At 43.1% G+C, this 15,180-nt stretch overlaps 1 protein-coding gene across 1 annotated transcript in view; it reads left to right on the forward strand.

Moving 5' to 3' along the window:
• Positions 1-15,180, forward strand: part of LOC124593914 (homeobox protein unc-4 homolog) — a 674,879-nt gene that overhangs the window by 562,465 nt on the left and 97,234 nt on the right. The window contains exon 4 of the mRNA XM_047132264.1: positions 4,873-5,051. Coding sequence (XP_046988220.1) covers positions 4,873-5,051 — 179 coding nt within the window. The remainder of the gene's footprint in view (positions 1-4,872; positions 5,052-15,180) is intronic.

Genomic DNA, 15,180 nt, shown 5'->3' on the forward strand with positions numbered 1-15,180 from the left:
CCGGAGGATGTGGTGTGGAACAAAGACAGCACTTCGGTGACGCCCAGGACAAGCCACGCGTTTTCTTACTCGCACAGCGCTACAGTAAGGCGTACATCGATTTCAGTGCCTTAAGGCATATCTGCAGCTACAAGATATGTGCTGTGTCAAGATTCTGAATTGTACATCTGGCAGCGCTGTGATGAAAGAAGCATCTGTAATCTATGACTGAGCGAATGAGCTCCTTGTACATCAAGAGAATGTAAAGTTCCAGCGACACATCTTGTTGCTTAATGGTGCCTCCAATTTTCCTGATTATCTGAGATACTGTAAAATGTTGTGAATAGAAAAAAATTTAAACTTTACACGCAAAAATTGATAATTTCAATAAGAAATATGAAAATCAGCATTCTGTGGAATACAAATGTTATGCCTAACTTGAAACTTATTATTAGTTTCGATCTTATTTCTCGCTCGTGTAAAATAAAAAAATAAAAACTTGATATTTCTGTTCAATCCAAGGAGAGGTATGAATAGAAAAAGCAGTGTTAATCATATTTTTTATGCACATTGGTTTTAGGGGTGACCTGCGAAATGCCAAACTCAGTTTCGAGCCAGGAGAACCAGAAACAAAATTTCTCGGGTTCGAAAAAGTTTTTCAATGCAAAAAAAAAAAAATAAATATTGCATGAATTGTGATTTTTATTCTGTTTTAAAAATAAAAACTGTTAAATCTCTAGTTACTTTGTTGTTAACATTAAATCGATGAACTTGCTTTGTTTGTTAATTCATTCAGTCACTGACATCATGTTTAGAAATTATGTCTCTGAATCCGCAAGTCGTATTCTGAGAAGTAACGAAGAGCTTTCAATCAATATTACCCAGCGTAATAGCGCAGTGGTTAGCATGCGGGAGGACGGCTCTTCAAACCCGCGTCCAGCCATCCTGGTTTAGGTTTTCCGTGATTTTCCTAAATCGCTTAGGGTAAAAGCAGCAATGGTTCCTTCGAAAGGGCACACAGTCGCTTTCCTTCTCCATCCTTCCTAATCCAACCTTGTGCTCCGTCTCTAATGACCTCGTTGACGATAGGACGTTAAACACCAATCTCTTCCTCTTCGAATAACATCGCTTTGACTAAAAAATGACACCTCATGTGCTACAATACACGTGTTTAATGGACCTTGTTCTTTTCTTAAGAAAAAGGACAGTAACATAACCTTCGCTTTCATTATAACAAACTTAAATACATAGAATTCAAGTGACTGCTTACTTTCTCCATATACGGGGTGTTCAAAAAGTCTCTCCACAGTGCCGTATGATTGTTAGCCGCTCGTGCCGTATGCCGCAGTGAATATACCGAAATGAAACTCAGTGGAATACAAGTTATTAATTTATTGAATATTTATTTTTACTTACAAATTTTCACATTAAATGTTGAAAGTGTCCTCCCTGTTGTTGGATGCATAATGCAATTCGTTTAATCATGTTTCCAAACACAAACTGTAACATTTTTTCTGTAACAGAAGCAGTGAAAGTGGATATTGCAGTTTTCAATTCATCGATGGATTTTGAATGGTTTTTATAGACAGCTGCTTTCGCTGCACCCCAGAAGAAAAAAAGTCAGTTGGTGTTAGGTCAGGCGATCGTGGAGGCTAAAGTCCCTGTGGAATTATGCGCTCACCAAAAAACATCAGCAAGCAGTGACATTGAAACGCGAGTTGTATGCTCGGTTGCACCATCTTGTTGAAAATAACCATTCAATATTTCACTTAACACAAGTTCTCCTACGAATGGGCACAGAATATCACTGCAGTATCGTTGTGCGTTTATTGTTTCGTTGAAAAATATGGGACCCACAATCCGACATCTAGAAATATTCCTATATTCAAAAAATGAGGTGGTTCCTCATCAATAAAGGACGGATTTGCAGTAGTCCATATACGAGAATTTTGCGAGTTCATGTACCCGGATAAATGAAACCACGCCTCATCAGTGAAAAACGTTTCATTAAGAATATTCCTTCCATTTTGTTGAACGACATTTTTGAACCACTGACAAGTCGAACGAAACTTTTGAACCACTGATAATAATGCTGTCTCTTGCCATGATCAGTATTTTTCAGTTCTTGCACGACTGTGACTTTGTATGGGAAAAGTTCTAATTTTTTCCTTACAGCTGTATGGGACGTTCCGTCACTAACATCGCTTTCCTGGTCGAGTTTTCTTAGTGACTTGTTGGCACTCATAGACATTTTATCGGAAATATCGAGTATTTTACACTCAGACAAAACGCTAGGACGACCACTTCTCGGTGCACGTGTCACTGAACCCGCACTTCGAAATTCGTTAATCAAATCTCCCACAGTATCGCGATGTGGGAGTATTGTCTCCGGGAAAACTGAATTAAATGTTTGACGATCTGAAACTGTGTATTTACCGCCAGCTTTGAACAATTGTTCGACTAAAAACAGCCGGCCGTTGTGGCCGAGCGGTTCTAGGCGCAGGTTCGAATCCTGCCTCGGACATGGATGTGTGTGCTGTCCTTTGGTTAGTTAGGTTTAAGTAGTTCAAAGTCTAGAAGTTGATGACCTTAGATGTTAAGTCCCATAGTGCTCACAGCCAATTGAGCCATTTGACTAAAAACACCCCTTCTTCAATGGTTAGCATTTTAACAGTGACAAAAACGAACAAAGGAACTAAACTTAAACGTTCGCGTCAACACGTAACGACAAACACCAACGATACTACTGACGGTGGGATGCTGGGAGAGTCCACTTGAAGGGAAGTAACCCAGGCAGGCGAACAACCATACGGCACACGCGGCTAACAATCAAACGGCATTGCGGGGAAACGTTTTGAACACCCCATACTTTAATCACACCATCATCTCCTGGTTCGAAAACATGGTTCTTCATCTCCGTCAAATACTTGGCCTCTTCTTGAAGACACACAGACGATTATTATGTCTACTCACACCATAAATTACAAAACACAGTCCTACATTTTCATTTAGCCTGAATACAAATTAGATGTACGTCTATTTCAAAACTGAATTTTTGATTAATGAAAGAAGATTACAAATTTTCTTACTATGCAGTTACACTAAAACGACACTGTTTGGATTGGTACTTGGAAATAAAGTTCGAAGTGAGCGAATTCGGCGCCGCATCCGATATGTGCCATAAACTGAACGAAATATCGACTAGCAGTGTTGTAACTTGGGAATCTACACTACTGGCCATTAAAATTGCTACACGACGAAGATGAAGTGCTACAGACGCGAAATTTAGCCGACAGGAAGAAGATGCTGTGATATGCAAATGTTTAGCTTCTCAGAGTATTCACACAAGGTTGGCGCCGGTGGCGACACCTACAACGTGCTGACGTGAAGAAAGTTTCCAACCAATTTCTCATACACAAACAGCAGTTGACCGGCGTTGCCTGGTAAAACGTTGTTGTGATGCCTCGTGTAAGGAGGAGAAATGCGTACCATCACGTTTCCGACTTTGATAAAGGTCGTATTGTAGCCTATCGCGATTGCGCTGTATCGTATCGCGACATTGCTGCTCGCGTTGGTCGAGATCCAATGACTGTTAGCAGAATATGGAATCGGTGGGTTCAGGAGGGTAATACGGAACGCCGTGCTGGATCCCAAGGCCTCGTATCACTAGCAGTCGAGATGACAGTCATCTTATCCGCATGGCTGTAACGGATCGTGCAGCCACGTCTCTATCCTTGAGTCAACAGATGGGGACGTTTGCAAGACAACAACCGTCTGCACTAACAGTTCGACGACGTTTGCAGCAGCATGGACTATCGGAGACCATGGCTGCGGTTACCCTTGACGCTGCATCACAGATAAGAGCGCCTGCGATGGTGTACTCAATGACGAACCTGAGTGCGCGAATGGCAAAACGTCATTTTTTCGGATGAATCCAGGTTCTGTTTACAGCATCATGATGGTCGCATCCGTGTTTGGCGGCATTGCGGTGAACGCACATTGGAAACGTGTATTCGTCATCGCCATACTGGCGTATTACCCGGCGTGATGGAATGGGGTGCTGTTGGTTACACGATTCGGTCACCTCTTGTTCGCATTGACGGCACTTTGAACAGTGGACGTTACATTTCAGATGTCTTACGACCCGTGGCTCTACCCTTCACTCGATCCCTGTGAAATCCTACATTTCAGCACGATAATGCAAGACCGCATGTTGCAGGTCCTGTACGGGCCTTTCTGGATACAGAAAATGTTCGACTTCTGCTCTGGCCAGCATATTCTCCAGATCTCTCACCAATTGAAAACGTCTGGTCAATGGTGGGCGAGCAACTGGCACGTCACAATACGCCAGTCACTGCTCTTGATGAACTGTGGTATCATGTTGAAGTTGCATGGGCAGCTGTACCTGTACACGCCATCCAAACTCTGTTTGACTCAATGCCCAGGCATATCAAGGCCTTTATTACGGTCAGAGGTTGTTGTTCTGGGTACTGATTTCTCAGGATCTATGCTCCCACACTGAGTGAAAATGTGATCACATGTCAGTTCTAGTATAATATATTTGTCCAATGAATACTCGTTTATCATCTGCATTTCTTCTTGGTGTAGCAATTTTCTTGGCCAGTAGTGTATACTTTCCCTATTAGACTGGTATATTGCAAAAGATCTTAGAATGATGGTCCTATTCGTCTTCCGCTACGATGGAAGTTTCCTTTCGGTTTATCTCACTCTTTCCATTCACTCCATTTTACGGTATGTGATCTGGTCATGTTAAGCGTGTTGGTCACCAGAGCGAAGGAGACGCCTCGTTTTGAGACGCTTGCGCTGACCGGCACGACGGGGTCTCGGAAGACCGCGTTACTGACTGCGACTCGTGGTCGCCGTGTGTTGCAGACGTGGACAGCGACGACGTGTGCGGCGGCGGCGGCAGCAAGCGGCGGCGGTCGCGCACCAACTTCAACAGCTGGCAGCTGGAGGAGCTGGAGAGGGCCTTCCTCGCCTCCCACTACCCGGACGTCTTCATGCGGGAGGCGCTCGCCATGCGCCTCGACCTCAAGGAGTCGCGCGTCGCCGTAAGTCCCTGTCCTGTTACTGCAAACGCTGGTCTTCGTGAACTGCTCCGCTGTGTATGACTTTGTTGCTGTCTACTTGGACAAAATGTCCACTTGGTTTAGTCAACGGCACTCTTTGCATGTTGATAAGAATAAGAAAAAAAATGTATGTTTGATGACTATTAGTTTGGCTTTACGAAAGGTATGGACACTAGAGAGTCACTTCTATATCCATACCTACAACACTATAGGAAAAACCCATTATGAAAGCCGTCAGTGGCTCAAAAAGGAGTTCAATATATAACAACAAAAATTCTGGGTCAATTTGGCCCAGTAAAAATGTAAATATCGTGTGACTAGGGCCTCTCGTCGGGTAGGCCGTTCGCCGAGTGCAAGTCTTTCGAGCTGACGCCACTTCGGCGACTTGTGCGTCGATGGGGATGAAATGATAATGATTAGGACAACACAACACCCAGTCCCCGAGCGGAGATTTTCTCCGACCGAGCCGGGAATCGAACCCGGGCCCTTAGGATTGACAATCTTCGCTCTGACCACTCAGCTACCGGCGGCGGACAATTTGGCCCACTATCATCAAATGTATGACAAATGGCAAAGCAAGCTCTAAATGTAACTTTAAATCATTTCTCATGAACAACTTCTATTCCATGGACGAATTTCTATTCTATTTAGAACTGTTAGCCCGTAAAAAAGCTAGTTATTAATTGTACTGGCATGACATGAGTAGGACGGAAAAACAGCGTATACATTACTGTTAACACTAATCACGTGTAATGTGTGTACATCGCGTAAACTGACTCGCTCCACATACGAGTGGTCGTCAATAATTAATGCAACACATTTTCTCGGCCAATTTGCGTTGAAAGTATGCAGAATTTGTTGTAGGACATCGTGGAATGTTCCCGCTTCAGCCCCTATAGTTTCATAACATTCCAATCGGTTGCGGTGCTATACATACCCTTCAAAAAGGCGTCTGTAAAGGAGAAAAGTTGCAAGCAAAGAGCTGTCAACGACTTTGTGTTGGCGGGAAACCGGAGCATCGCCGATATTACTAGGCACTAGCAGAATATCTATAGTGACCTGGAAGTGAACAAAAGCACGATGAGTCATCATCGCAACAAGATCGCGCAAACCTCTCATGTCTTCCACGAGCCGGCCGGCCGCACACACACACGCACACACACACACACACACACACACACACACACACACACACACACACGTACGAACTTCCTATCACGGATTTGATTCATACTGACGAGTGTTTTTTTTTTTTGTTTGTGGTTTTAGGGCGCAAAACTTCTATGGTCATTAGCGCCCAACTGACGAGTGTGTAGGGCATGTCGAGGACTTCAATGTATCTAAACAGGAATGCGCAGCTGTCAACCATGGTAGAGATAATCGACTTGTAAAATTTTAGACGCCCTAATCTACTTTATACATTGAAGGGATCAACAGCCGAGCGAGTAAGCGCTTATTTTTATCAGAGGGAGGCTGCTGCATTGAATCTCGGTGTCAGTAACTTTTTTTATTCCCACGTAATTCTAACAACAGATTAATTATCAAGTGTAAATTATTAGTGTTTAAATGATTCATTCATTTTTCCTTATCTTTATCCCGAAAGACGGTTAATTTTTTTCTTCAGGAGACTGTGTAAGTAGGCTGTTTAGGTTTTTATGTTGGTAACGCCACGTAGCGCTCTGTATGAAAATCACTGGCTGTGCTGTGTGCAATCTGTGGCTGGGTGGCATTGTTGGAATATTCGCCATTGTAGTGTTGGGCAGTTGGATGTGAACAGCGTATAGCGTTGTGCAGTTGGAGGTGAGCCGCCAGCAGTGGTGGATGTGGGGAGAGAAATGGCAGAATTTTGAGAACGGACGATCTGGACGTGTGTCCATCAGAAAGAGTAAATTTGTAATATTGGATATCATGAACTGATATATACATGATGACTTTGGAATATTATTAAGGTAAATACATTGTTTGTTCTCTATCAAAATCTTTCATTTGCTAACTATGCCTGTCAGTAGTTAGTGCCTTCAGTAGTTAGAATCTTTTATGTAGCTGGCAGTATTGGTGCTCGCTGTATTGCAGTAGTTCGAGTAACGAAGATTTTTGTGAGCTAATTGATTCATGAAAGGTATAGGTTATTGTTAGTCAGGGCCATTCCTTTGTAGGGGTTTTTGAAAGTCAGATTGCGTTGCGCTAAAAATATTGTGTGTCAGTTTAGTGTTGATCACAATAGGTAAAGAGCGAAATGTCTGAGTACGTTCAGTTCTGTTTGTACGTTCAGCTGTTTGAAAATCAAATGATGTAAGAGGTTTATCAGCACAGTCATTCATAAATTTTTCTAAGGGGATGTTTCAACTGTAAAAAAGCGGCAATGAGTCGTTTCAAATCAGTATCATTTTATTTCTGTTATTGTGTCTACGTTTGTAATAAGCATAATACACTGAAGCGCCAGAGGAACTCGCACAGGCGTGCGTATTCAAATACAGAGATATGTAAACAGGCAGAATACGGCGCTACGGTCGCCCACACCTACATAAGGCAGCAAGTGCCTCGCGCAGTTGTTAGATCAATTACACCTGTTATAATGGCAAGTTATCAAGATTTAAGGTAGTGTGAACATGGTGTTATAGTCGCGCAAGAGCTATGCAGCATCTCTGAGGTAGCGATGAAGTGGAGATTTTACTGCACGATCATTTCACGAGCGTATAGTGAATATCAGGAATCCGGTAAACCATCAAATCTCCGACATCGCTGCGTCCGTAATAGGATCCTGCAAGAACGGGACGGACGACGATTGAAGGGAATCGTTCACCGTGACAAAACTGCAACCCTTCCGCAAGTTGCTCCAGATTTCAGTACTGGGACATCAGCAAGTGTCAGCGTGCTAGCCACTCAACGAAACATCATCGATATGAGCTTTCGGAGCTGAAGGCCCACTCGCGTACCCTCGACGACTGCGTGAACTAAGCTTTGCATCTCACCCTGGCCCGTCAACGTAGACATTGGACTGTTGATGACTGGAAACATGTTGACTGGCCGGACGAGTCTCGTTTCAAATTGTATCGAGCTGATGGACGTGTACTGGTGTGGAGACAACCTCATTAATACATGGACCCTGCATGTCAGCAGGGGCCTGTTCAAGCTGGTAGAGGCTCTGTAATGTTGTGAGTCGTGTGCAGTTGGAGTGATACATCTCTGACGGGTAACATGTAAGCAAGAGTCCTGTCTGATCACCTGCATCCATTCATGTCCATTGTGTTTCCTGACGGACTTGGGCAATTTCAGCAGGACAATGCGACACCCCACACCTCCAGAATTGCTACAGAGTGGTCCCAGGAACATTCTTCTGGGTTTGAACACTTCTGCTGCCCACCACACTCCCCAGACATGAACATTACTGAGCATATCCGGGATGCCTTGCAACGTACTGTTCAGAAGAGATCTCCACCCCTCGTGCTCTTACGGATTTATGTACAGCACTGCAGGGTTCATGGTGTCAGTTCCCTCCAGCACTACTGCAGACATTAGTCGAGTCCATGCCATGTCGTTTGCGGCACTTCAGATTGCTCGCGGGGGCCCTGCACGATAACAGACAGGTGTATCAGTTTCTTTGGCTTTTCAGTCTTCCAAATGTGACGTCCACACATCGGAGCCAAGATACTGTAGTATCTTGACTAATGGTGCTTCCGTCTTTTCTCCGGAACGGAGAAGCGACCCAATGTGTGATGCAGCTTCTGAGTGTGGGGCACCCCGGCACACTACAGCAGCGCTACGACGCGCCAGATGGCCGATCCCGCGGGAGTCGCACGCAGTAAACGCCGTCCTGGGAATCGGGAGTCGCTCACTAGACCGCTGGGAGGGGCCTCTGCTCTTTATGGCCGCCTCCGAGCGCGCCGGAGCCCGAAATGAACCGCGGCTGTCGTTACGAGCGGACCAGCTGCGATATCATTGCTGTACAGGCCATTCATCGAGAGCAGAATTGCCCTGAGATGGACAATGCAGAAGCGTCTCTTGCGCAATGTTTGCAACAACTGTTAATGTAGTCGGCGAAATGAAAAGTGGTTCTGTAGCCATCGGAATTTTGATTGGTATGAAGCGGCTCCCTGCTTGTCTCTTTACCGTGTCATTCAGACACTGTCTGAGAAAAAATGTGAAACATTCAGAGGGGAAGGAGGAAATGAAAAGATATTTCAAGGGTTCAAAGGGTTTGTGATATTAGAAGAACGTTATGGTTTACCGTCAAGAGTTGCTGATAAAATATATTTATTGAACAAGTGGTTTCGATCCACAGATCATCATCAGGTTCATAAAACCATTTACAGCATAATAGTAGGCGATAAAACCGATGGCGTCAAACAATAAAATCCATGAATTCGTCACTGTTGTTAGATAGTAAAAGATTATATCTCAGACAAAAAACCTGTTGTTGTGATGGGAGATAGGTTTATATATTAGTGGATTCTATAATAGCTGTTAAACAGAAGACTGTTTAACAATTTTGCAAGAAGACGTTAAAAATCAAAATTGTGGGAGATCTCGAAGACTGGAAGCTTTCAAATTTCAGTGATTAAAATGTCATGAATGTCGGAATATACCACCGAATTAAATGCATGAGAGGACACATGTGAAATGAATCACTTTATACTTTAAAGCTAAGGCTACAACTAAACCGAACTTCGATATTATTTATATTTGTTATGTGCCGCTATAAGTTAAAAGCAGTTATATATATATATATATATATATATATATATATAAATAATGAGGCTACAACTAAACCGAACTTCGCTATTATTTATATTTGTTATGTGCCGCTATAAGTTAAAAGCAGTTTATATATATATATATATATATATATATATATATATATATATATATATAAAAAACTGCTTTTAACTGCTTTTAACAAATATAAATAATACCGAAGTTCGGTTTAGTTGTAGCCTTAGCTTTAAAGTACAAAGTGATTCATTTCACATGTGTCCTCTCATGCATTTAATTCGGTGGTATATTCCGACATTCATGACATTTTAATCACTGAAATTTGAAAGCTTCCAGTCTTCGAGATCTCCCACAATATATATATATATATATATATATATATATATATATATATATATATATATATATATATATATATTTTGCAGATGACCTGGTGATCCTATGTCAGGTCATTCAAAGCAGTACAAAAACAAAAAGTAATTCTTAAAGAAACAGTAGAAAGAGTAGGGCTCCAAATACAATTTCGAAAAAAAGAAACTCTCCTCTACCTAAATCCTGGCAGCCAAAATTCTGAACAACAAATACACGAAAATCAAGAGAGTTCCTCAGACAAAATACTTAGGTGAAACAATTCTGAAAACTCGCCTGGAAAATATTGGTCACGAAATTCGTTGTCACAAAAGACGTTCAAGGTGTCCCAGAAATGTTATGACAGACTTGAGGGGCTGTAGATGGTGTCTTGAGGAACAAATAGAGCGTAGGAACCCGTGCTCGGAAATGTCATCTAACGACGCTACAGAGCGTCGACATTACAGGCGCCAGCGCCTGCCACAACGCCGCCCCTTCGACAGCAAACGTGACACTGTACACTGAAGTACTGCAGGCAGAATGTCTGGCAATGTTGTTTGTTATTCAGACGCCACGATCGCAAGTGAAGAAACTGGAGATAGGTGTTGCGTAGACAGACTTTGTCTCCGATGAATGCGATCCTCTGTCGCCTTGGTGCATGAAGGTTTCTGACACGGGTTACCATAAGAAGTTTATTTTTGTCCTGTACACCGGAAAACAATGGAGATTTTAGAGGTTTCGAAAAGAAAAATAAGTTACTGGTGAAAAACCCATGTCCGAAACTGCCGTCAATCAAGGCAACAGAACATCGTATTCACCGGAGGAAAGGCCTTTCTACGGAATAGCTAGCTCCATCTTCTCCATTGGCGATCGTGGCAATCAGTCACGATAACTGAATAACAAACAAAACTGCGAGACGTTCCGCCGACTGTCCGTCAGCGTACAAAATCGCGTTTGCTGCCGAAGAGGCGGCCAAGGAGCAGGAGCCGGCGCCTATAACTTCGATGCTGTGTAGCATCGTTCGATGACGTTTCCGGACACAGGTTCCCATCCCCGATTTGTTCCTCAAAACACCCTGTACAACTTCTCGAAGTTTTTCGCAGCATTTTTGGGACTTACAGCATAAAGCAAGAAATGCGCCTCAAAATACGCGAAACTGAGACACTACAACACGGTCATCGAAGTAGATTATCTTTATGGAACCGAAACATTAATTTTAAACAGGAACAGAGACGAAACTTCTTGGCAGAAAAAAAATTGTGTGCCGGACCGAGAGTCGAACTCGGGACCTTTGCTTTCGCGGGCAAGTGCTCTACCAAGCACGACTCACGACCCGTCCTCACAGCTTCAATTCTGCCAGTAACTCGTCTCCTACCTTCCAAACTTCACAGAAGCTCTTCTGCGAACTTCGTCCGCAGCAGGTAGCTCAGTTGGTAGAGCACTTGACCGCTAAAGGCAAAGGTCCCGAGTTCGAGCCTCGGTCCGGCACACAGTTTTACTCTGCCAGAAAGTTTCATATCAGCGCACACTCCACTGCAGAGTGAAAATCTCATTCCAGAAAAAGAGACATTAAAGAATCAAAGATAGAGAACAAAAAGTAATCAGGAAATTTTTGAACTAAATTATACTGGAGAAGGACTAAGAGGAAATAAAGAGATTGGAAAGTATACCAACATTTTTTTCGACATGAAAAGACACAGGCATTAGAAAAATGGAAGCAACCAGATTAACCAGGTTGTTGATTTCTACGAAACTCCCAGTAAAACTGAAACTGAAGCAGTAAAATGGATCTGTCCACTTAAAGAAGACTGAAGAAGGCAGGAATAACCCTACTTGATGCATCAGGCAGAAAAACGTTTAAGCAGGAAACTCAGAAGTTGACAGTTAGCCTGTCATAAAAAAGCAAGAAAATCCGAAGAACGTGGACTTACCAGCGGGAAATGGCGTAAACTTCTCAGAGAACAACGATAATGTGGGCTTTGGAAACCCGAAACAAAGCTCTGGAAGAGTTCCTTGTTGTGCGTCGAGAAAACGTGAAGCACCGAGAAGGGAAAAGAAAACGAAACGAAACTTCATGTTTGAGAAGGTATGTGATGTTATTTCAGCGACTGCAACATCGAGCCAAATTTACAAAGAGTTTGGCAGTATGAACCAAATGGCTCTGAGCACTATGGGACTCAACTGCTGTGGTCATAAGTCCCCTAGAACTTAGAACTACTTAAACCTAACTAACCTAAGGACAGCACACAACACCCAGCCATCACGAGGCAGAGAAAATCCCTGACCCCGCCGGGAATCGAACCCGGGAACCCGGGCGTGGGAAGCGAGAACGCTACCGCACGACCACGAGATGCGGGCCAGTATGAACCCACTTTTCAGTATGACATTGCACCCTGTCTGGCCTGGATGCACGCACTGAAACAGTTCCTCTGAGGCAAGCAGGCCACAGATGTTGTAAGTGGTCCTCGTTGTCCTGGATGCTGGAAATGGGACGCAGTTGACGTCAGAGCTGGTCCCACACGTGTTCCATCACGGACAGATCTGGTGATATTTCTGGTCACAGGAGTACCTCAACATCTCGCTGACAGCTCATAGAGACAACTGTCTTTTGTGGACAAGCATCGCCCTGTCACATGGAGGGTAACACGTGGGACGCAGTAGGTGGGTAATGTATCTTTCGGCCGTCAGACTCGCCTCAATCGCTACCACTCCTGATCTGATGTCTTACCCCTTGGTGGGGCTGTTAATAAAATATCGATAAATCGATATATTTTCCAAAAAGTATCATTTACCGGCTATATTTATTTCCACCGATATTTTGATATATCGATATCAAAATGGCAATGCAGAGTGCCGATACTTTTATTTTATATTATTTTTTCGCAATTTTTAGTATGTATTTGAAGTTGTAGTAGACTATAATTTTGCTTTCACTGTGTGGAGTCTTACTACTTTTTGAGCTCTCATCAAGTCCAGTCTTTCTCTTTTGACTTTGTGAAGCAAGTATATGTGCAAAAAAGAAGAAGCCCGACTGCACTGGAGGTGGCGGTGTGACTGGAATAACAAGATTTCCGATGTGAAGAAATAGCACACCAGTTGCGTTAAAAACCAATTTGTAAAGCAGCGCCGGCCGGTGTGGCCAAGCGGTTCTAGGCACTTCAGTCTGGAACTGCGTGACCGCTACGGTCGCAGGTTCGAATCCTGCCTGGGGCATGGATGTGAGTGTGATGTCCTTAGGTTAGTTAGGTTTAAGTTGTTCTAAGTTCTAGGGGACTGATGACCTCAGATGTTTAGTGCCATAGGGCTCAGAGCCATTTGAACCATTTTTTGTAACGCAGCTAGTGTGCTACCTCTTTAGATCGGCATTCTTCAAAAAAAGTTGCTGCAAATGATGAACAAAGCTCTAAATGACAAGACTGGTCTTTGCGATTAGTTGAGACGTGTCAAATGGAAAGGGGAAATGCTGACGTAATCGGTACTCGGCGTTAACAATAGAAACTGCAACGTTTAGCTTCAATACGCTCTTTTGACACTACAACTGCTAGGTCGTTAGCGTTGGCAGAAATGAAAAGACGGGGAAGTCGACATGAAGTGTTCCGGACAAATCCGATACGTGACGAAACCTAATGACGGACCCTTCGGACATCTTTCATTGTGCCACTCGCGTGCGGTTACCATTGTTAGCAAAGTGGTTATCGCCAAGTGTGAGCATGCAATGTTTTCCTTTCATTTCTTGCTTGATGGGGGATAGGCAGGCTGCTAGCTTGTTGATGCACGAAATATCTGATAATAAATCAGTACTTACACATACGACTCAAAAACCGACAGTATATTTACAATGTGCAACCAATATTTTTATAGGCAGGGTGCATCGATACTTTTTCTGTCGATATTTTTCTATATCAATGGCCGGCAATGATATATTTTTAAATATCGATATATCTCATACCTGATATTTTTAGAAATATCTATAGTCCTTCCCATTGGCTCCCCACGCCATTACGCCAGGAGGAATACTGCTGTGAGTTTCCAAAACATGGGACCTATTCCCATGTTGCCGCCCTACTCGATGACGATATTCATTCGGAGTACTTCAGAATAGCGATTCATCGGTAAACACACACGATACAGTTCACTATCAGCCCATGCTTCAAAGTCTGGGCACTAATCTACTATTTTTTATCGGGTCAGTGTTTTTTGTGGCCTTCAATAGGCTTAACGAATGTACGGCATATGCCTGTTTCCTATAGTGAGGTCAGCAAGGTCCACCCAGTTCACTTTATATAGCTGTAAAATTGTCCTCTGTTAATAAAATATGCATGTTTTCATTTTATCTTACGACTATGGCATTCTGTACTGTGGCATTATTTGTGTCCTCACTAATTAGAAATTTACCTGTCTTTCACGATGTAAAGTGCGCCTCACATCATATGTAATGTAAGCCTCGATTAGATGACGACGGCTGGTTAACAGTTTTAAACTGACCCCACATTTAATGTATTCTTTTAATGCTATTGCTGCTAGCTATTAATTGGCATATTACTTTCTACCAGTACAGACTGTAAGATTTCACTACTTTCCTTGTTGATCAGTAACGAGAGCTTGTAAATAGGAGTGGCACATGTGCATGTTCTTTTAACTGATGACTGTGGCGCGTTGCCACTTATATATCCCCACTAAATTTAAAACTTGTTTGCCACTCATGTAAAAGGAAAGTTTCATTGCGCTTTATGGTTTATATAATAATTTTATATAGCACCTTCCACTCAGTTTTACCACAGTTGTGGACCGACCTGTTCAATACGCTCCTTTACTACGCACAACGCTCTTTTAACTTATATCGTGTATTTTTTGTTTTTTTCTTCATTTTAAATGTAAACCATTAAATTCAAATTGTGAACGGCCGGGCTAGTGGCCCCGCCTCCTTCTCTCCGTCAATAGATGGCAGCACTTTTGCCACTCTGGTTACCAATTTGCCTCCTCTTTCGCATCCGCTGCTCCCTGTTCTGCGCTCATAGGCAGCACACCACGCCTGGTACACGTGGCGCTC

The sequence above is a fragment of the Schistocerca americana genome, chromosome 2 (genome assembly GCF_021461395.2).
Source record: "Schistocerca americana isolate TAMUIC-IGC-003095 chromosome 2, iqSchAmer2.1, whole genome shotgun sequence".
In the NCBI taxonomy this organism is placed as follows: domain Eukaryota; kingdom Metazoa; phylum Arthropoda; class Insecta; order Orthoptera; family Acrididae; genus Schistocerca; species Schistocerca americana.